This window comes from Saccopteryx leptura, chromosome 2, assembly GCF_036850995.1.
Source record: "Saccopteryx leptura isolate mSacLep1 chromosome 2, mSacLep1_pri_phased_curated, whole genome shotgun sequence".
Classification (NCBI taxonomy): domain Eukaryota; kingdom Metazoa; phylum Chordata; class Mammalia; order Chiroptera; family Emballonuridae; genus Saccopteryx; species Saccopteryx leptura.
Window position 1 is genome coordinate 64,227,221 of NC_089504.1, and position 23,086 is coordinate 64,250,306.

The 23,086-nt window shown below is 43.9% G+C and overlaps 1 protein-coding gene across 1 annotated transcript in view; it reads left to right on the top strand.

Annotated features, from left to right (window-relative positions):
• Window positions 1–14,216, top strand: part of SLC1A1 (solute carrier family 1 member 1) — a 101,852-nt gene extending 87,636 nt beyond the window's left edge. The window contains exons 8-12 of the mRNA XM_066368081.1: window positions 25–132; window positions 3,430–3,552; window positions 3,941–4,135; window positions 9,779–9,913; window positions 11,752–14,216. Of these exons, the coding sequence (XP_066224178.1) occupies window positions 25–132; window positions 3,430–3,552; window positions 3,941–4,135; window positions 9,779–9,913; window positions 11,752–11,998 (808 nt within the window). The 3' untranslated portion in view covers window positions 11,999–14,216. The remainder of the gene's footprint in view (window positions 1–24; window positions 133–3,429; window positions 3,553–3,940; window positions 4,136–9,778; window positions 9,914–11,751) is intronic.
• Window positions 14,217–23,086: the final 8,870 nt, after the last annotated feature.

Genomic DNA, 23,086 nt, shown 5'->3' on the forward strand with positions numbered 1-23,086 from the left:
GACTGCGTTGTGTTTGCTTTCTAGTTACATGCCACTTGGTATCTTATTCCTGATTGCTGGGAAGATCATAGAAGTTGAAGACTGGGAAATATTCCGCAAGCTGGGCCTCTATATGGCCACTGTCATGACTGGGTAGGTCAGACTCAAGAGAAGAAACAGAAACCTCACTTGAACTCAAGAGAGGCTGGGTTTTGGTTGGTTATAGTCAGCTTCTCTCCCATGTGCAGGGGAAAATGGGGCTTGGCAATAAGCAAGCAGGGAGTGGGGGGCTGCCCTGTAACAGCGGTACTGGAGGGGATCACACTGGCCTCACTGCCGGATCTTGGCAGAACAGCCTGGACCAGGCTCTGTCACAGTCTCCATTAGTTGTGTTCGAATAATTTTTTAAAACAAAAGCAAAACCCACTGGTCTTCCATTTTGGCTCCCTCCTGAACTACACTTCCTCAAGGACAGAAACTAACCAAAAATTGAGAATAACCCCCATGTCCATGAGCCTGAAAGAACTTAAGCAGGACCTGAATAAAATCAGAGTTGAACAAGTAGGAGCAGGATGTCAGGGAGGTTCCAACCCTGTTGTTGAGGATGATGACCACTGTCACTCGCTGCATCATCGCAGGGCCAGAAACTATGCTGGGAAAATCTTTTTTTTTTTTTTTAAAGTGAGAGGAGTGGAGACAGACAGACTCCAGCATGTGCCCGGACCGGGATCCATCTTGCAAACCCCATCTGGGGCTGATGCTCGAATCAACCTGATCTATCCTCAGCACCCAGGGCCACGCTCCAACAAATCTAACCACTGGCTGTGGGAGGGAAAGAAGGAAAGGAGGAGGAGAGGGTGGGGAAGAGAAGCAAATGGTCGCTTCTTCTGTGTGCCTGGACTGGGGATTGAACCTGGGACATACGCACACCACTAGGCCAGTGCTCTGTGCACTAAGCCAACCTACCAGGGTCAGAAAAATCTTTAGGCTGGTAGGAATTGTGTAAAGCAGGAAGGCAGTGAGAGACAGGTCATTTGCATATTTATTACAGCCCAGTAATTGGTTTCTTGAGGGCATAGTTTATAAACGGTACCCCAGATATATAGCCAGGGGTGGGGTACATCACATGTGCTGAGAAATATGGACCATGAGAATGAGTTTGACTCCTGTCTGTCGGTGTCCCCAAACACCAAACTTTTTGTGTGTGTGTGACAGAAACAGAGAGAGACAGAGAGGGGGATAGATAGGGACAGATAGGAAGGGAGAGATGAGAAGCATCAATTTTTCATTGCAGCACCTCAGTTGTTCATTGATTGCTTTCTCATATGTGCCTTAACCGGGGGAGGGGGGGAGCTACAGCAGACCGTGTGACCCTTTGCTCAAACCAGCGACCTTGGGTTCAAGCTGGTGACCTGTGCTCAAACCAGATGAGCCTGCGCTCAAGCCAGTGACCACGGAGTTTTGAACCTGGGTACTCTGCATCCCAGTCTGACGCTCTATCCACTGCGCCACTGCCTGGTCAGGCTCAAACACCAAACTTGAATATCAGCTCACTCATTGGAACTCAGTTGCATCATGGAGTTTACACTACACAGCATTTGGTACTTAATCTGTGTTTACCAAAAGCATAGCCATGCTGGCCAACAGGGAAGAAAGCTGGATTCCTACAGTGTGAGGGTTAGTCAAATCCCAGGGCCCTGGTGCCAAGGGAGGCAGGACCATCTACTTTACTAGAGGTTAGTGGCTGTGTCCAGGCAGTGATGTGGCTCAGGTTTATTATGCTGATCCATTTCACAATGGGGTTCAGCTGATTTCTGTTTTCTTATCCCATTTAGGTTTCTTTTTTTCTTTTTTTTTTCTTTTTTTTTTTTTTTTTGTTGTTGTTGTTGTTGTTGTTACAGTGACAGAGAAAGAGTCAGAGATATGGACAGACAGGAATGGAGAGAGATGAGAAGCATCGATCATTAGTTTTTTGTTGTGACACCTTAGTTGTTCATTGATTGCTTTCTCATATGTGCCTTGACCGTGGGGCTGCAGCAGACAGAGTAACCCCTTGCTCGAGCCAGAGACCTTGGATACAAGCTGGTGAGCTTTGCTCAAACCAGATGAGCCTGTGCTCAAGCTGGCAACCTCGGGGTCTCAAACCCGGGTCCTCCGCATCCCAGTCTGCCGCTCTATCCACTGCGCCACTGCCCGGTCAGGCCCATCTAGGTTTCTAACAGAAAACTAAGTCAGTTCCTTGTAGTTCTTACCTATAGGTTTTCTGTCCACAAGACCCTCTTTCCAGACCTCCAGAAGCTGTATTTTCAATGACCACTTCTACTATTTTAGCATTACATAATGGATCTTTAAGTTCTTAAGTTGCCACTTATGAATCAGTCTCATTTCTGAAGCGCCCTGTTTTTTGTAACCTTTATATTTCCCTGTGAAACAAGGGATAGTCTTGAAAGACAGGAATTACAAAGAGAAGAGAGTCAGTCCTATGAAAAAACAGTGACTTCCTCTTCCTTACTGCAATGATCACTGCCCTCATAGGCAGTGGATGCTGTCCAGCAAGACAGCAGTATGGTCCAGGGAACAGAGTAGCTGAGGACTATGATGAGGACTACAACAGAGCTTTGTATGGGCCCAGAGAGTCACCAAGAAGGGAAGGGTCAGCTGGATCTGGGAAGTTGAGGGAAGGTTTCTTGAAGGGGGGGGATGTTTACTGAACCTTAGAGGAGAAGTAAGAATTCAAGAGCAGAAGGAAGTGAATGTATTTGGCGTGTTTAGCAGCAATAGCATGTACAGGGCTTCGAAGCATGATATAACTGTTCTGTGAGCTCTGAAATGGGGATTCAGCTACTGGCTTTACCAGTAACTTTGACAAGATACTTCATGTTCTGAATGAATCTCTTATCCTATGTGGAATGGAGACATATTCTTGCCCTACATCTTATTTTCTCATTGGGTCAGCATGAAAGTTAATATCATTATGAATAACAAAGCTGTTTGGCCCTGGCCGGTTGGATCAGTGGTAGAGTGTCGGCCTGGCGTACAAGGGGTCCCGGGTTTGATTCCCGGCCAGGGCACACAGGAGAAGCGCCCATTTGCTTCTCCACCCCTCCCCCTCTCCTTCCTCTCTGTCTCTCTCTTCCCCTCCCGCAGCCGAGGCCTGGGCGCTGGGGATGGCTCCTTGGCCTCTGCCCCAGGCGCTAGAGTGGCTCTGGTCGCGACAGAGCATCACCCCCTGGTGGGCAGAGCGTCGCCCCCTGGTGGGCGTGCCGGTGGATCCCGGTCGGGCGCATGCGGGAGTCTGTCTGACTGTCTCTCCCCGTTTCCAGCTTCGGAAAAATACAAAAAAAAATAAATAAAATAAAGAGGGAAAAAAAAAAAAGCTGTTTGGAAAAAAGGATTAATATGAAGAAGTGGTATCATCTATGAACCTTTTTCTCTCTCTCTTGTTTACAGGCTTGCCATCCACTCCATTATAATTCTCCCGCTGATATATTTCATAATCGTAAGAAAGAACCCCTTCCGATTCGCCATGGGAATGGCCCAGGCTCTCCTGACAGCTCTCATGATCTCTTCCAGGTAAATAGAAGAGGGGTGTCTAGAAGAAATCTCTGAGCCACCCCTTATCAACTCTCGCCTCACTTGAAGCACTGGTTGCAGCTTGTGGTTTTGTAGCTGACTTTAATTCAAGAAATGATCTCCATAGTCCCTGCCCTTGTCTGTAAGCATATTCCTTTCCCTTGTTGGATATTTCTTGTCCTCTTGGCATGGCCTGAAGCCCAGGAAGGGGTTATGCTGTAAACTTGGAGCAGTGGCAACCATAGCACCTTCTGATTCCTGAACCTGTAAAAAGTACCAACATGCTTTGTGCTCTTGGTTTAGTTTTTGGAATAGAGGTGTCTCTTCAGGCAGGGATTGAGGACTAGCATTTCTAAACCATAAATTCCTTTGTGCTTTTATCACACAGTTCAGCAACACTGCCTGTCACTTTCCGCTGTGCTGAAGAAAAGAACCAGGTGGACAAAAGGATCACTAGATTTGTGTTACCTGTTGGTGCTACAATCAACATGGATGGGACTGCACTGTATGAAGCAGTGGCAGCTGTGTTCATTGCACAGTTGAATGGCTTGACATTGGACATTGGACAGGTCGTCACTATCAGGTGGGGCTTGGTGTCATATTCATGTTCTTCTCTGTTACTGGAACTGACTGGAATTGCCTCTAGTAAAAACCCTATGTAGAGGGAGACCGGAATAGTCCAGTAGTGGATTGATTTTCTTCATCTACAAAGTCTCCTCCCAAGACTAAACACTATATTACAAGTAGTGGAATCATGGCACGTAAGATTTCTGCTTCAGGGTCTGGATAGCCAAAAGCATCACTGTTCTCAGTTCAGTGTCTCAACTAGGTCCTAGGCACAGAGTAGCTACCCAGGACTCAAGATAGAGTAAGTGCCAGTCCCTGTTTTCAAGGGGTCCCCAGAAGGTAGGTAAGTTATACACATGTCTAAATAAATGCTGAGTGGTGTGAAAAGGGCTGTAATAGAGGTTTGAATGGGATGTACAGAAGACACCAAGGAAAGAAGGGTTGAGTCTACCTGGGAGGGTGAGGAAAGGCTTCTTAGAGGAGGGGAAAGTTTAACTAAGTATTAGAAGAGGAATAAGAATTTCATAGGAGAAAAAGGGAGCTAAAAGGAATAGCATGTACAGGGGCTTGTGATGTAACCATGGCCTAGGTACAGAGTACAGGTTATTTGGTGTGACTGTGATAAAGAGTGCAATGTGGAGAACATAAAGAAATAATGATTCAGGGATCATATCATGAAAGGTTTCTGTGAAAAGCCCATGGAAGGGTCTTAGGCAATCTTTCATATTATGAACAGATGTTCATTTTAGAAAGGTCACTAGCAATATGGTAAATGGACTGGATGGAGCAGGAACAATAGCTGGAAGACCAGTTGGGAGACTATTGCAGAAGTCCAGGTAAAAATGAAAAGGCCCACATCAAGGCACTGACATCAGGGATGGAGAAGAGCTAGTGAATTCAAGAGGCATCAGTCACATTCAGAGTAAAGGATAGGGGACGACTAGTCTGACCCCCAGGACTGGTGAGTATTTCTGGATTGGTGGATGGTGCTTACCAGAATAGGCACTAGTGTGTAAGCAAAGCAAAAAAAAGGTAGAAGGGCCCTGGCTGGTTGCCTCAGCAGCAGAGTGTCGGCCTGGCATGTGAAAGTCTCAGGTTTGATTCCTGGTCAGGGTACACAGGAGAAGCACCCGTCTGCTTCTCCACATACACCCCCCATCTCTTTCTCTCTCTTCTGTTCCCACAGCTATGGCTTGAATGATTCAAGCAAAGTTGGCCCCAGGCACTTAGCATGGCTCCATAGCCTCACCTCAGGTGCTAAAATAGCTTGGTTGCTGAGCAATGGAGCGGCAGCCCAGATAGACAGAGCATTGCCTGGTAGGGGGCTTGCCAGGTAGATCCTGGTCAGGGCGCATGTGGGAGTCTGTCTCTGCCTCCTTGCCATATATATATGGATAAAGAGTTTATACTTTGTGGCATGTTGAATTTTAAATGCCTTTAAAGACATCCAGGTAGAAATATACAATGAGAAATCTGGTCTCAACTGTAGATACAGAAGTCAGGGTCCTCAGTGTCATAGTCAGTTATTTGTGTTTGAACCTGAGCTTGCCCAGATTACTTGAATTCTCTAAGCTTCTGATTCTCACCTCATAAGGATAATAATAGTATTTACATTTTATGCATTGGTGATAATTAAGTTAGATGATGCATATAAAATACTTAGAATGAAGCCTACACAGTAAGCACTCAGTAATGTTGGGAATGGATGACATTACATAGGGAGAGTTCATGGAGAAGAGGAAAGGACTAAGGATGGAGCCATAGAAAATCCTAGTGTTAGAGGCAGGCAGAGAAGGAAGAAAAAGAAGAAAGGTGGGAGGAGAGCCGTGAAACCAGAGAAGAGAGATTTTCAATGATGAAATGGTCAATGAAGTCAAATACTTCAGAGAATCCTAGTCAAATGAAGACTGAAATTGTCTACTTAAGTAGGTGGTAAAAATGTCATTAGTGAATTTTGTCAGAGCCCTTTCTCTGGAAAAGCTCTACTCAATAAAGTAGCTATTAGCTACACAAACGAATTGGACAGAGCAGACACAGAAGGTTCTGCCATTGTAGAAAGTTCTACTGGTTAGTGCTGCTTTGAAGTGTGGATTGCGATTCAAGTTAATCAGAGACTTCATGGACATTTCAGAGTTAATTCATTCTTGCATCCCAGCACTTGGCATAGGCATAAGTTTCAGGCATAAAATATGTTCTAACACAGTACATTTTTGAATCTTTCCCAACCCTAAGTCATAAAGTGTTTATTGCAGTTTGCTTGAAATTAACTGAAGACAAGTGCAAACTAGACCATTTGGCATATCACTTGGGCATTTATCCAGATGTTGCATGATCTGTAAGAAGTGTTAGTGGCTCAAGAAGCCTATGCTAGAAGAGCTTGAATCAAGTCCTATAGTTTGAACAGTGACAAGGATATTAAAGGTGAAACCTTGAATCATGCCTGAGAAAGTTCTGCTGCTACTATGGCTCCAGCAGTAGTTACTTTTAGACTCCCAGGCAGCTTTTCCACCTCCCTCACCTTGGGCTGTCGAGCCCCATCTGCACGGAACTGATTTCCAAGGAGTGGTTGTATGAGATGCCAGTTCCTTCGGGTATTTGCCACTTTGTGATAAATTCCCTCCTTCTGCCTCAGTCATGAGTTTCCTAGATCTTTCTAACTTTTTAAAAAATAGTAATAACCTGCCACAGGAATGAACTTTGGGCCTCGGAGCTAAATAATCAATTCACATATAAACTTCTGTCCCTGCTCTGGTGTATTCTTGTATCAGAGTTGGCTGAAAACTACTGGCCCGCAGCCAGTTACAACTGTGAGGTGCAGAGTAATCATTGACTTAAAATTAAAAATCCTTTCTGGCTCGACCTGGGACAGAATGAAAAATAATAAGCGTTATTTTTAACTTTACAAGTTACAGTTGTGGCTGGGACAAAATGAAATAATAAATGTTATTTTTAACTTTACAAGTTAGAGTTGTGGCTCCTATAGTTAATGGTTAAAGAGATTTTTGGACCTATCATTTATCTCTTTCTGTGGCCCTTTTGGACCGGACATCAAAAGAAATGTAGGAACCGTACAGCCAAAACATACCCTTCTGTGATTTTATTGTAACATCGATTTAGTGAAAGTTACAACTGATTAAAAGTAATATAAATTTTCATATAACGAAAGATAATTATAGGATTTGGGGCCTAGGAAGAGGTTGCTGGAAGAGGTAGCAGTAATAGTTGTTTTTGTCACAGCAGTAACAGTACTAGCAGCAGTGGTAGTTAAAATATATAGAAGCAGGCCCTGGCCGGTTGGCTCAGTGGTAGAGCGTCAGCCTGGCGTGCGGGAGTCCTGGGTTCGATTCCCAGCCAGGGCACAAAGGAGAAGCGCCCATCTGCTTCTCTCTCTGTCTCTCTCTTCCCCTCCCGCAGCCAAGGCTCCATTGGCCCATGTAAACTGAATGCACTGATAGGTTTTCTTTGTCAGAAGTGGTATGCACTCATCTAAAGGATTATGCAGGCCTAGGCCAAAGTTGGCCCAGGCGCTGGGGCTGGCTCTGTGGCCTCTGCCTCAGGTGCTAGAATGGCTCTGGTTGCAACAGAGCAACGCCCTAGATGGGCAGAGCATCGCCCCCTGGTGGGCATGCCGGGTGGATCCCGGTCGGTTGCATGCGGAGTCTGTCTGACTGCCTTTCCGTGTCCAACTTCAGAAAAATACAAAAAAGAAATATATATATATATATTCCTAGGCCCCAAATCCTATAATTATCTTTCGTTATATGAAAATTTATACTACTTTCAATCAGTTGTAACTTTCACTAAATCGATGTTACAATAAAATCACAGAAGGGTATGTTTTGGGTGTACGGTTCCTACATTTCTTTTGATGTCCGGTCCAAAAGGGCCACAGTAAGAGAACTCTGAGGCTGCTTATATATATAAGCACAGAAATGGCATCATTTTTAAGCGTCTACTGTATCCAGGTGCTGTACTGGATGCCTTCCCTGTATTATTACCTCATTGAATCTTCACAGCAACTCAACAAAGTAAATACCTTAGTTCCATCCTACAGGTGAGAAACAGATTCAGAGAGGTAATTTGCCTAAGCTCATGCTGTTAGTAAAATTTTTCCCTATCTGAAGATTTATATACTTCAGACCAAAGCCAGTTAAATAGCTGAAAGTTTATTAAACAAGGTCAAGAGCAGAGTTTTGACTAAATGGATTTTGAGTTTCAAGCCCAGCTTTAGGCTACTAGGGACCATGAGGTTAACAGTGATGCACTGTGGGTTCCAAGAGGGATCAGTGGGCATGAGCACATACCACTTCTGACAAAACCTATCAGTGCATTCAGTTTACATTTTTTTCAACCAGCATTGAAATAAACTTGGGATTAACAATACTTAAGTCAGAACAGATCTAAAGGATTATGCAGGCCTGAAATTTTGAGAGGATTTGAGTCAGCCCCAGATATCTCTAATTTACTGGAAATTAGGTGGCCACAGCCACTGAGGAAAAATACTTGTCAAAGAACTTTTGCGTGAGTTGAACCATACCTTCAAACACTGTCTGTGAGTTGTCACTAAGCAGATGGATGAGCACCAGAATCAGTTTCCTATGAACTCTGAGGCTTTACTAGCTCACTAGGATATGTATTTGTGGCTAGAAGCAGGGATTCTTCTGGTTTGAACTGGTAGTTTCTGCATCTTCACCTTTCAACTCAGTGGCATCCTGGAGGCAGTTCAGGTCTTGGCCCATGGTCAGGACACGCTCCTGAAAATGTAGCAGGTATCCCCCTCAAGCTGACTCAAATCAAGGGACCTTCAGGGCATGATGAGCCCTTGTTTCCTCCAAAATGACCAAATTTAAATAAGGAAGTTGCTGATGAAAAACTGCACATTCCAAAGAGAACAATATCTAGAGCCACATTTTATCTGCCCAAGAGAGATTTTTTTAAATACATAGGAATGAAGTTCACATGGCTGCCTCTCCTGGATTTCAGACATTTCTCTTTTTTGCACAGAGTGTATCCACTGACTGAAAGAAGCAGTCAGGAATAAATACTCAGGCCTTGGAAAGGAGTCATAGCTATTTCTCAGTTCAGTGCACTAAAGGGCACCCGCCAGAGAGCTCGAGTCAAAGTGAATAAAACCTGTTTGAACACTTCAGGTTTTGCCTTCACCCAAAATGCCCTTGCTCATCTATCCCTACCACTATCCCTCTACCATGTCCCCAGGCAACATACATTCCTGGCACATATTAGATGCTCAGTAAATGATCACTGTATGAGTTGGTGGAATAAGGGAGAAAGAAAGCAGGCGGAGAAGTATTTGTCATTTGTTCAAGGTGGATGAGTAGAGAAAGCCTTCCATAAACACCCCGGTTGGTAAACTCTTGCCTTCCCCTTGAATGTCTGTCTTGCTCATTTTTTGTGGGCTACCCATGCAGTCCTTGCATTAGAGTGATTTGCCGAATCTCCCCCTGGAAGGTGCTCATACTCCCCTCAGGCTCCCACGGCCCTCCAGTAAGGCAGAGCTGGTGCTCAGCAGATAACAGAGTCAGACTGGCCAATTTGGGGACAGCAGTAATGGCCATGGGGACTAATTGTTTTGGGCCAGGGGCCTCGAGGGAAGAGATGGGTGTCTAACTCCTTTCATGCTGGTGTGTTTTGCCTATAGTGTCACAGCCACAGCTGCCAGCATCGGAGCTGCCGGTGTGCCCCAGGCCGGCCTGGTGACCATGGTGATCGTGCTGAGTGCCGTGGGCCTGCCCACTGAGGATGTCACCCTGATCATCGCTGTTGACTGGTTCCTGTGAGTTGGAATAAATGTGCTGCCCCAACGGATGGGAAGGCGGGCTTCTCAGCCATACAGAATCTACTGTCTGTCATTGTCCCCTCCTCAGTTTGCCTAATGAGCCATCTGTTGCTGCTCTAATTTCCCTCTGACCGAGCCATCTTATAAGTGCATAAAAATTAACTCCTTATAACTTCAAACAGTGACTTTTAAAAAGCCAGTGATCTTTACTAGCCCATTATACCTGGTAATGCTCCAGGGTAGGAGCTGGGTATTTTACGAGATAAACACAAAACAGTAAGGTGAAGAAGCTAGTCAAGGCCCCAAACATTCCGAACCCCATAGGCCACCCTAGCGATCCCAGCCCTAGGTCAGCATCATAGGTTCAGAACCACCTGTTTCTTTCTCTCTCTCTCTCTCTCTCTCTCTCTCTCTCTCTCTCTCTCTCTCTGTCACACACACACACACACACACACACACACACAGCTAAGGAACACAGCAGAGCATCTGTGCTATGTTCAGAGTAAGGGAAAGAATGTGCCTTTTGTGACCCCCCAAGGTGAACATTAGAATGAGCCCGGTTCCAGCTCTATCCTTGATTGATACCCATGTTGTGCATTGGTCTTCCAGCATCTAGGTGTGGCTCTGTCCCCTGGCCATCAGTGGTAAGTGTAGCTCCTTAGAGAGCCTTCACTCAGAACCAGCCTGGGCTGACTGGGGAGTCTAGTTGCTATGTAGTTTGCAAGTGGCAGCTGAGGAGGAAGGGGAAACAGAAACATTCTTATGTGGGTTTGAAGATACAGTCATGTCCCTGAAGGCAGAAGCTCCTGCACTGGGGAAGCAAACTGGTTCTACAAGGCCTGATTGAGGTGACACCTTTCTTGCAAAGGTCCCCTACCATTGAGACAAACACTTCAGCTTTTCTTTCTAATGGTGTTAGTGGATTCACACTTCTTTCTTTTCTGATTCTTCCTGGAATTAGTTACCTTCACTTCCAAGATACCAAGAGAAGTAAAGGTTCAGTCTTACCTGTGGGCTAAAAAGACATTAGCTGGTTCACACCAGAGTCCAGTTTGATCCATAGTCTTGTTTGATATCACAGAAGGGCACCCAGATTGGACATGCGTAAGATTATTGACCTTTTCTGTCCTGCGGGTGTAATCTCACAAGAATGTTCATGTGCATAGTTCCCACCAACACTGCGCCAGCATCCTCTTACCAGTATGCTTTTCTACTTATACATCTTCCTGCCTTCACCTCTGCTCCAGGCTGTCTGGGAGTTAAGACTAACTGGAGGTGCATTAAGGAGAAAGCCATTCCCAAGCAAATATGTTTTCTGACCCTGTGCTCTGTGGTGTCCCTGCTGACGTGTTCATGGAGTGACCTGGTGAGGTAAAGAAACAAGTACACCAGGGACACACAAACACACAACGCATCTGCCACCCACAGAACATCCCAGTTCCCTCACTTTAGCCAAATGCACACATGACAGGAGTTAGGGGTAGAAGACTTACTGAACTTTGACTCTCCCTCAACTCCCCCCAAATGATCTGTGAATACTGTTCACAATTTTTAGGAAGAAAATAGGGAGTTTAGGGAGAGTGGTGCTGGATTTAGGGGTGTCACTGTGACTTATTGGGAGCATAGGCTCAGGGGAGCTGGTCTGCTCAGTCTGCCCCTTTATGAAGCACCTTCTGTCCCTGTGAGGAGAGGAGCCCCTGGTCAGCCAGCCATAAGGACAGCACTCTCTGCATTTGCTTTGCTCCTAACTCAACACTTCAGGTCCTTTTTCTCTCCAATGGTGAAGGAAAATGAACTCTGGGCCTGCTGTCTGACTTGCCTTCTTCGTTCCCCAGGGATCGGTTCAGGACCTTGGTGAACGTCCTCGGCGATGCATTTGGAACGGGCATTGTGGAGAAGCTCTCTAAGAAGGAGCTGGAGCAGATGAATGTCTCCTCTGAGGTCAACTTCGTGAACCCCTTTGCTGTGGAAACCACAGCACTTGATAACGAAGACTCAGACACCAGGAAGTCCTATGTCAACGGAGGCTTTGCCGTGGACAAGTCTGACACCATCTCATTCACCCAGACGTCACAGTTCTAGAGCCCCTGGCTTCAGATGACTGGGAATGAGGAAGACCGTCTCTTAGCAAATTCAGACATAAAGAAAAACACTAATGGCCAGTTGTACAATTGACCTGATAAGCAGACCTCCAGATTATTTTCTATATTTGAATTCACAGCTTTTGCTCTCCTGGTTCTGGGATCTTGGGGGGAGGAGGGGTTAAGAGAAAAGAAAATTGATTAAAAGGAAAGCTGTATTATCTGGAGCTTTAAACTTCTACCCGAGACAAAGTTTGGAAGTACCATATTTCTCCATGTATAAGACGCACCTTAATTTTGGGGCCCGAAATTTGAAAAAAAAGTATTACATAAAGTTATTGAACTCAAGTTTTATTCATCATAAAATTCATACATCTCCTTATCACTGTCAAATCTCCCATCCATTAGCTTGTCCTCATCCTGTGTCTGATGACGAATCACTGTCTTCAACAATGAGCATGAGAAAGTGGGAAATGCAAGTAAAAATATCTACAACCACTGTATAAGATACACCCAGTTTTTAGACCCCAAATTTTTCCAGAAAGGGTGAGTCTTATACATGAGGGAATATGGTGTATAACATAGTAGCCATTGTAATTGGGTAAAGGATATGAGAAAGAAATTTCTTTCATGTGCACAGACCAGTGTTTAGCATTTTTTAAAAATATGTCATTGACTACAAATTTTTACTTAGGCTTTCTATTGGCATGGGTCTCCTTTGAATCTCACATTTTTATAGATTATAATGCATCTAAACCATCCTCCCCCCAGTTAACGTGCCAAATTACCCATTTTGAACTCATCTCCAGCCAATTTCAAAGAAACTACTTTGAAAAAAGACCAACACAGTTCTGCAATAACAGTTTTAAGATGGGTGTCGGGTTTGGGGGGAAGGGAGAAGGGATCTCTTTTCAATGTACTGTATTGGGACGCTGGTAACTACTAACCTAGTGTTCAGCATAGAGCTAGATGTATATGTGTATATAGTATTTTCATATAAGTTGCCAGACAAGAGACCAGAATTGAACCATCAATGTGAAATAAAAAGCTCTCCTTATACTTGAATAATTACCATGATTCCAATCCAGATCTGCTTTGGAGCTTATCAGAACTCCTCTCCCAGGAGCACTAGAATGAGAAATCACGTTGTTTGATTGTTTCATGTCTGTGTATCAGCCCCAAAGCAGAGATATTTTATGGTGATAATCAGAGGTAGCATAGCCATTCATGACAACATCCAAATTCTGCTTCTGGGAGGGAATGCATATCAGTTCTATGTAAGATTATATACAAAGGTGTCACTCACATAAGGCTGAATGTGTTTTTATCCAACTGGAAGGCTTCATTTTTCAAGGTCAGTTATACACACTTAAAAATAATAGTTCTTTGCCCTTTTTTAACCCATCAGGGCCCAAGTAACTGTGGCAAGCTACCAGCTAAATTGTATTTTAATACGGATTTTATAAACTGAACAAGCCACATTGACCAGAAAAGCACAGTATCCCTATCCTAGATTCTTGCAGAGTAAATACCACCACAGGAGACATTGGGATAGGTGATTCAGGAAAATTCTTCATTTGTACGGTCCTTGTCTCCTACGCCAGGGAGGATTGTTCTAACTAGTAGTCCAGTAATCTTGGCCCTGGTCATTAAAATCCATCATTTGTCATTCTCCTGTTAATTTATGAAGATATCTTATTAAAGTCTGTGCTTCAGCTCACATCTTGTAAATAATGCTTAACATAAACTTGTATCTACACTAAAATCCAAAATACTTGTGCTTCCACAGCACTGAGTTGCCAATTTAAGCCTGTGCTTTCCTGAAACCAGGAATTGTGTCAGAGAATGGGAAAGTAAACAAGTAACACAGTATTGACCACCTGCACCTGAAATCTATAGGAGAATGATACTGAATTGGCAAGTAAACATCATAAATATGAACCAGTAATTCAATGTGGCGTTTAAAATGCAAAGAGCAGTGTTATTAATACAGTTGATCTAAATGTAATGCAATTGAATCAGTAATTTATCTTGGGCTGAATGGTCCTACTTGGCAGGTCTCTCCAAGTTGAGGCACTGGAGTTGGCAGAGCTGTTCATGAACTGCAGGTCATCCTTGTTTTGGAGTCAATTTGTAACTGACCTTTTAACACACTGTGCTATTAACTCATCAAAGAGAACAGTGTTCCATTTCAGCCTCAATAAACACTTCCATCATTCTTCCTTGCCTTTATTTGTTCTTTTCTTTCACTTTGATGGGTGTGGGAAGGTGGAGACATGGTCAGTTCATTCAGATTGTACACAGATTATCTTTTTCAAAATGATAATCATTCTTGTTTATACCCAAGAATGAAAAAAGCAGAACTTGAGGAAAAGTCATCTAATTTTTTATGTCAATCAGTGGGGATTAAAAGGTTGAAATTCAGTGTCTCTGTGAACAGTTTGCCCATACTTTATGACAGATGAAAAAGGAAGATAGAATTTGACCATTAGAAATTACTATGATAGGGAAAAGTTACCATATTTGTGGTGACTTGGTTTCACTGAAGGACTGATCCTCCCCTCTAAATGTTACTGCAAACTATGAATGGCTACATTCAGAGAACTCTTGAAAGGAATGGCCCAGTCCTGCCTGAAACCTGAGTCAAGACAGGGTTCTACTAGCGAGCCCAGTAGTTAGCTACAGACAAGGTAATTAGCACTCTGCCCCACTGAGAGAGTCTCATAAAAATGCTTATCATGACTTGGCCAAACTAACTCAGAATAGTTTCCTTTTATGTCAACACGGGATAAAATACCCAACAGCAGAACTCCTTAGAGATCTGTTTGAAAAAGTTAGTGGACCTGAGTAGGGACACGCATATGAATTTGATCTGCCCAAAGTATACTCCTGTATACCAGAGGAATGGTGTTATACTCCTATATAACACCAGAGGAATGGTGTTATAAGCTCTGGAAAAATGACTTTTTCAATGACTCTTAGTAACCCAATGGGTAGAAGGCCTTTCGTTTAAAACATCCTTTTCTTAGGATAGTATGAGGAAACTTTTATAATCTGGTGGTGAGCCAGCAACAGTGTTGGCGTTGCAGGTGTTTAAGAAAGAATCTTCCCTCCTGGAACAGAAAGAGGAAATGGTCATGCAGAGCCTTGGCAGAATTCTGGAAGGTTCTATTCAACAGAATATTGTGTACTTTCTAACTGCTCAGCAAGGAACCAGTGAGTGGGCACACAGCTCTGGTTTATCAACTTTGTGACCCTTGCCAATAAAATAGGCTTTTGGTTTAATCCTTGTGAAATGGTGATAAATCTTGCCCCTTGATATTGCTTTAAGTTAAATGAGGAAATGTGTATGATGCAGTTAGCAGAGACTCTGTCACATAATGTTTGATAAATGCTAGTGCTTCAGAAGCCCTTCAGCCTCACCTCCATTTACACGGGCAACACATAGAGATGCAATTTCAATTGCTATTCAGTGTTTTGGGACCATTGTCACTGATAGGATTAAGAATCCACTTTCAGCCCTGGCCGGTTGGCTCAGCGGTAGAGCGTCGGCCTAGCATGCGGAGGACCCGGGTTCGATTCCGGCCAGGGCACACAGGAGAAGCGCCCATTTGCTTCTCCACCCCTCCGCCGCGCTTTCCTCTCTGTCTCTCTCTTCCCCTCCCGCAGCCAAGGCTCCATTGGAGCAAAGATGGACCGGGCGCTGGGGATGGCTCTGTGGCCTCTGCCTCAGGCGCTAGAGTGGCTCTGGTCGCAACATGGCGACGCCCAGGATGGGCAGAGCATCGCCCCCTGGTGGGCAGAGCATCGCCCTATGGTGGGCGTGCCGGGTGGATCCTGGTCGGGCGCATGCGGGAGTCTGTCTGACTGTCTCTCCCTGTTTCCAGCTTCAGAAAAATGAAAAGAAAAAAAAAAAAAAAAAAAAAAAGAATCCACTTTCATCACTTGGTGTTAGCTGAGTTATTAGCGCAAACAGCACATCCAGCCCAGTGAGGCTTAATATATTAACAGCTCCCATTCTGTGAAGTGGAAACTCTGAAAATAGGACATTTTGATTTAAATAGTGCCAAACTTGGAATATTTTCTCCTGTAAAGTATCACATGGGGAATAAACAAAAAGTGTTCACAATCTTTTTCCTGTGGGCTGAGACAGAGAGGTTTGAGATGCATATGTGAGGCTGAGATGGACATTCATGGACCACCTCTACATTAATTTTTTTTAATTTATTGATTTTAGAGAGAGGAAGGGAAAGAGGGAGAAAGAGAAACACTGATTTATTGTTCCACCCATTTATGCATTCATTGGTTGAATCCTGTATGTGCTCTAACCAGGAATTGAACCCACAACATTGGCATATCGGGACAAGGCTCCAACCAACTGAGCTACTCAACCAGAGTCGCAATCCTCTATATTAAATCCTGAAATTAGGGACATGAAGTTCACTTCTGCTATTTGACCTGTATATCTCACGTGACTGTCCTCCCTATGCTGAGACTTTGTTCTGGGCCCCATGTAGGGGTTTTAAATACCCCCTGTGATAGGAAATGTGCTTCCCTCCCCTGAAATCTTTTTAAATGAAAGCCATATAATATAAACAAGAAGTAAGCCTTGTTAAATTAGCTTTGGGAACACCATATATATATATATATATATATATATATAATATGTACATAATATATATACATTATGTATATAATACATACATATATATGTATGTATATTGACCCATATATATATATCAAATATATATATATTGACCCATATATATCAAATTAAGTGATTGCACGTAAGTGTATGAAGTTACTGACTATGAATGCAGATGATTGGGGACATTCTCAATGGCCCAGGCTAAATACCACAAAATTCCTAAGAAAGCATTAAGATCAAGCACACAACTGCTGTCCCATTCTTTTCACTAGGAAAAACCAGTGCTGTGTGTGATTTGGAAGATGTCCCTACAGGACCATGGGGACACTTGTGGTTTCATCTACAAGTCCCCACTTGGTCTACAATTTTAAGATACCACCATGTTCAGAACAGTTATTAGTAAATGCCCTCAGAGCCAAGATAAAACCAACATCTCTTTTGTTATTCTGGCTGAAGAAAAAGAAAAAGGGAAGCAATGGCCTCTTCTACAGAAGACTTTCTAGAAGGCCTTGCCAGCCTGGGGCTGGAACACTGCCCTCATGAGGGCAGAACCACGATATTACATAGAGAGGAGTTGGCCCCACATAAGTACTGCTTATCAAAAAATGGAGGCGCCTGACTAGGCGGTGGCACAGTGGATAGAACATTAGACTGGGATGCAAAGGACCTAGGTTCGAGACCCCGAGGTCGCCAGCTTGAGGGCAGGCTCATCTGGTTTGAGCAAAGCTCACCAGCTTGGACCCAAGGTCACTGGCTTGAGCAAGGGGTCACTCAGTCTGCTGTAACCCCACGGTCAAGGCACATATGAGAAAGCAATCAATGAACAACTAAGGTGTTGCAATGAAAAACTAACAATTGATGCTTCTCATCTCTCTCTGTTCCTGTCTGTACCTATCTATCCCTCTCTCTGACTCTGTCTCTGTAAAAAAAGAAAAAGAAATGGAAGCAAAGACATTAGAAACTAAAATATAGAATCAACCAAACTGAATAGTAGTGTCTGGATCCCAACACGCAGACACCCACACACGTCTTCCAGCCTGTAGTCTCTGGTAGCCGCTGTTCCTTTGTGACTCAGGGTAGCTATCAGCAAGATTATGAGGATGTCACAGTCTCATCCCTCACTTCAGGGTATTTGAGGGAATGCAAGTAAGGGTTGCATTGCTTGGTGTAATGCTAGTGGCTGAGGCCAGGCAGGTTCCCATTGAATTTGAGCAGAGGTAGAGAAACTGCGGAGCCAGAAAGTGTTGGGCCATTACCATTTAATAAAGTCTCACAATAGCAGACAAGCACATAGTCAGGGGAAACTGCCTCTCAGGGAAACAAACAGCAAAAAGGCCCCTCACAGTGGCGGGCAAGCAATCTATGGAGCCACAATTTCCCATTTCTCATCTCTCTAGAGTGCAAGTACCCATAGCCTTATATAGGACACACACACACACACACACACACACACACACACACACGGTGCTGCCACATGCTCACGCACTAATCAAGCAAAGTGCTTACAGATGGTAACCCCATGAGCAATCCTAACACAGGTGCCCCACACCTGGGTACTTGAGAGTCAAAGGTCTGGCTGCCAATGAAAGAAATGAAGCCTTAGCCAGGATCTGTTTTATCTTGTCCCAACCCTGTGGAAAGATACTGTGGGGCAGCCATGTTAGGCTTGCTTGCTGGTATACTAGCTGCAAACGCTTTGCTGGATTAGTGTGTGAGCATCTGGCAGAGGCACATGTGTATGGCCTATATAAGGCTATGGGTGCTTGCACTCAGAAGGATTGCTGATAGTGGATTGCCTGTCCGCCACTGTGAGGGACCATTTTGCTGCTTGTTTGCCTGAGAGGTGGTTTTCCTCACCTGTGTGCTCATCCACCTTTGTGAGAATCTATTAAATGAAATGGCCCAACACTTTCCGGCTCCGCAGTTTCTCTATAGTCTGCCCAAATCCAATGTGGACCTGCCTGGCCTCGGCCACCGACATTACAGATACCTTTTCCAAGGTAAGACTGAGACTGATCAAAATGAACTGAGTGGTTCCGGGGGGTGATCACAGGGGGGAAAGTGCTGCTCTGTCATTGCAGAGGTGCTTCACGTTTAGACACACCTATACAAAGTACTGATGGCATGCACGTTTTAAAGATGACTTTGATCATCCTCCAAGCATTCAAGTGTGACTTTCATTTAAAGAGTACCTGTGTTGTGTTTCCGAAGTCATCAGTTTGGCATGGCAAGAAGAATAAGAGGCCAGAAAAAAGCCTTGTCTGAGCCGAGAACTCAGGTGGAGGCGGGGGGTTAGTTTCTCCAATATGTATCTGAGGATAATTACATGCCCAGGTCTTTAGGAAACTGGGTGGGACTGATAGCTGTCAGAGAAATGCTATTGTGTAACTCATACTTATGTATGAATAAAAGCAGTAGCACCTAGCAACAGGGAACAGTGGCTGATCCTGCCCCAACACTTAATTTTGTCTTGCCAGCATGCCAAACTGGCTTTCGTTCCCCGGGTTTACCAACTAATCCTCCATTTCCTAATTGAGCCAGACAAGAATGTGTCAATCTCACATTAAGAGCACAAACCTGAAGTCTCTTCCCTCAGCCAAGAGGGCCCAGTTAAGTTAGAAACACATGCCAGCTGCAGTTAATGAGAAAATCGGCAGTATAAACAGCAAGGCAGCTTCAGGCTGCAAGGATAGTGAGTCTGCTTTTCTGGCACTCAGGAAAGTTTGCTCCTATACTATTCAGTCAGACAGCCACCTACCATCAGCATTTTTCATAGAGAAGCCACTGAAAGCAAATAAAGGTCCAGTTTCTCTTAAGATGTTGACCTAACACATAACTGCTGTAGGCACGAGTGAGGAGTTTTCTCTCTGCCAGAGTGCACACTGGAGAGGATGGGATGTCATATTTTCCTACCAGAAGGAAACAGCAACAACATAGAGAAAATTCATTTTTATTTACTTGATATTGGAAAAACAGCTGAGTTAGGCTTGCTTGCTTGCACTTTGCATGATTAGTGCATGAGCATGTGGCAGCACCATGTGTGTATAAGTCTGTGAAAGGCTACGGGTGCTTGCCCTCAGGGCAGTGGATGGTGGATTGAGGACTGCCTGCCAGCCACTGTGAGGGATGGTTTTGTTGTTCATTTATCTGCAGCCATGAGAAGCGATTTTCCCCTGCCTGTTTGCTCATCCTCCTTTGAGAGATTCTAAGAAATGGGACTGGCCCGATGCTTTCTGGCTCCACTGTTTCTCTGCCATCTGCCCGAATCCAATGTGGATTCGCCTGGCCTTGGCCACTGGCATTACACTCGACAAATGTTTGCATAGTGGTTACTATGTGACAAGTACTGTTCTTACTACTTAACAAATATTAACTAATTTAATGTCAGCAACATGGTGAAGTACTATAGATGAGAAACTTGCACAAAAGGTTGAGAAACACACCTAAGATCACAGAACACATAGGTGGCATAGCAATTTGACTCCAGTGTCAACTTTCTTTACCAGGCATTGAAAGCCAGACGAGGCCAGGAATGCTGGAATATTAATTCTAACTTGAGTCCAGGATGGCCTAAAATTTTCAAGTCAAATAATGATAATTGTTAATACTTACCAAGTGTTTGTACTGAATATTTTACATGCTTAATTTCATTTATTCTTCTCAACACTCCTGTCTTACCCTCTATTTTCCAGATGAGGAAATGTAGCTTAGAGAAGTTAATTTGCTCAAATTCACAGAGCTGGAATTCAAATCTGATTCCAAAGTTTGTGCTCCTAACCATTGATATATGGTACTTCAAAATGCCTAAAAATTCCATGCAAATGGAAATGAAAAGAAAGAGAAGTCCAGGGCCAGATGGCCTCACTGGTAAATTCTAGCATTTAAAAAATTAATAATAATCTTTCTCAAACTTTTCCTAAAAAATAGAAGAGAAGGAACACTGTCAAACTATTTTATTTATTTTATTTTTAGTGAGCAAGAGAGACAGAAAGGGACAGACAGGAAGGGAGAGAGATGAGAAGCATCAACTCATAGTTACAGCACTTAGATGCTCATTGATTGCTTTCTCATATATGTCTTGGACCAGGGGGCTCCAGCTGAGCCAATTACCCCTTGCTCAAGCCAGTGACCTTGACCTTTAAGTCAGTGACCATGGTGTCATGTCTATGACCCATGCTCAAGTTGATGATCCCACGCTCAAGCCAGATGAGCTTGCACTCAAGCCAGCAACCTTGGGTTTCGAACCTGGGTCCTCAGCATCCCACATCAATGCTCTATCTACTGTGCCACCGCCTGGTCAGGTATCATTTTATGAGGCCAGCATTATCCTGAATCAAAGCCAAACAAGGACAATTACAAGAAAAAATATTGCAGGTATATATCTCTGATGAACATAGAGGCAAAAATCCTCAACAAAATATTAGCTAACTGAAATCAGCAGAACATTAAAAGGATCATACAACATGATGATGTAAGATTTATTTCTGAGATACAGGATGGTTCAACATAGGCAAATCTATAAATGTGTTATGTCGCATTAACAAAATGAAGGGTAAAAGTCATAATCATCTCAATAACTGTGGAAAAAGCACTTGACAAAATTTGACAGCCTGGCATGATAAAAACTCTTAAATTGGAAATAGAAGGAATATTTCTCAACATAATAAAGGCCATTCGTGACAAGCCCACAGCTAATAATACTCAATGGTGAAATCATGAAAGCATTTTCTTTAAGATCAGGAACAATATAAACTCCAAGATAAACAAACCAATACCCTACTTGTAAAATCCAACAGGCAATTCTTAGGCATTAATTTTTACTATTTTGCAATAGTTGTCACTGTTAATTAGCTCATTTTCCACTAAATTCTCTTCCTCTGAATTCTAAGACATTACTGAGTTCTGCCCCAAACCTCTTAACCCATTCTTCAATAACCTTTGTAATCTCCTCCTCCCGCTACTCCCTTCCTGTGGGCCTCATCTCTGCCCACGTTCCACCTGTGCCAAACACACAAGGGTCCCTCAAATGTGGAATGAAGAAGCACCATTTCCTTCTGGTCTCTCTCTACACTCTCCACTGGAAATTCATCCATTATTAGGGCTTCAAATGCCAACACTATTCTGAAGATTAACAGAAATGTGTATCATCAAGATCTATAGCTACTCTTGGTTTCACCTGCCCTGGCTACCCAGCCAGACTTCAGATCCACATTTCCTACTTCTGTTGGATATTTCCCTTTGACCTTTGCACCCTCTTTTTAAACTGAACTTATCCAAAGTCCAACTTGTAAATTTCTTCTGTAGCCTTTCTTAAATTGAGTATTGTGTTTTTAAAATCACTGTGATTTCCACTGCAACTTAGGATCATAACAATTTCTTTGGCTCTCTTTGACCCCAAGAAGTTGAACATGGCAAGACAGATTCATTCATTTAGTTGAATCCCTCTATTTGGATCCCCTAAGTGACAGTACTGCTTCTCTGTGAAGTTGGTGGCCCATGACTTAGCCTCAGGTCAGACATAAATAATTGGACATGGTGTGTTCCTGCATTTTCTCTTCCCATGGTATTCTTAAATAAATAATGTGTACTTTGGTAATCTTCAATTCTATTTACAACAATGAGACCTTTAAGACAGGAACAAGATCCAGGGGTAAAAACAAAAAACTAAACCCAAGAGAAAGCCCCCACTGCCTCTGATCACCCACCCTGGCCCACAGCACCCTCCTCCCCCATTAATTCTAAGTGTTCCCTACTCTGGTCCTACTGTCAAAAAGACACCATGAAAAAATTCCTCCCGGCCCTGGCCGGTTGGCTCAGTGGTAGAGCGTCGGCCTGGCGTGCAGAGGTCCCGGGTTCGATTCCCGGCCAGGGCACACAGGAGAGGCACCCATCTGCTTCTCCATCCCTCCCCCTCTCCTTCCTCTCTGTCTCTCTCTTCCCCTCCCGCAGCCAAGGCTCCATTGGAGCAAAGATGGCCTGGGCGCTGGGGATGGCTCCTTGGACTCTGCCCCAGGTGCTAGAGTGGCTCTGGTCGCAACAGAGTGACGCCCCAGAGAGGCAGAGCATCGCCCCCTGGTGGGCAGAGCGTCGCCTCTGGTGGGCGTGCCAGGTGGATCCCGGTCGGGCGCATGCAGGAGTCTGTCTGACTGTCTCTCCCCGTTTCCAGCTTCAGAAAAATACCAAAAAAAAAAAAAAAAGAAAGAAAGAAAGAAAAAATTCCTCCCCAAAAGGAGGTTCCTATTTTGTTCCCTTAGTCCCAAGTTCATCTCGTCTCATGTCATGAAGAATATGAATCTACAAAACAAAGGACACCGTGTTTTCCTATTTGCAGAGTAATTATTCTCAACCAATACTGTATTTCCAATGCCTAGATAGTTCACCTTCATTTTGCAACTCAGCCTACGCCTTCCAACTTAACTGTTTTTTTCCTTATGGAGCCAG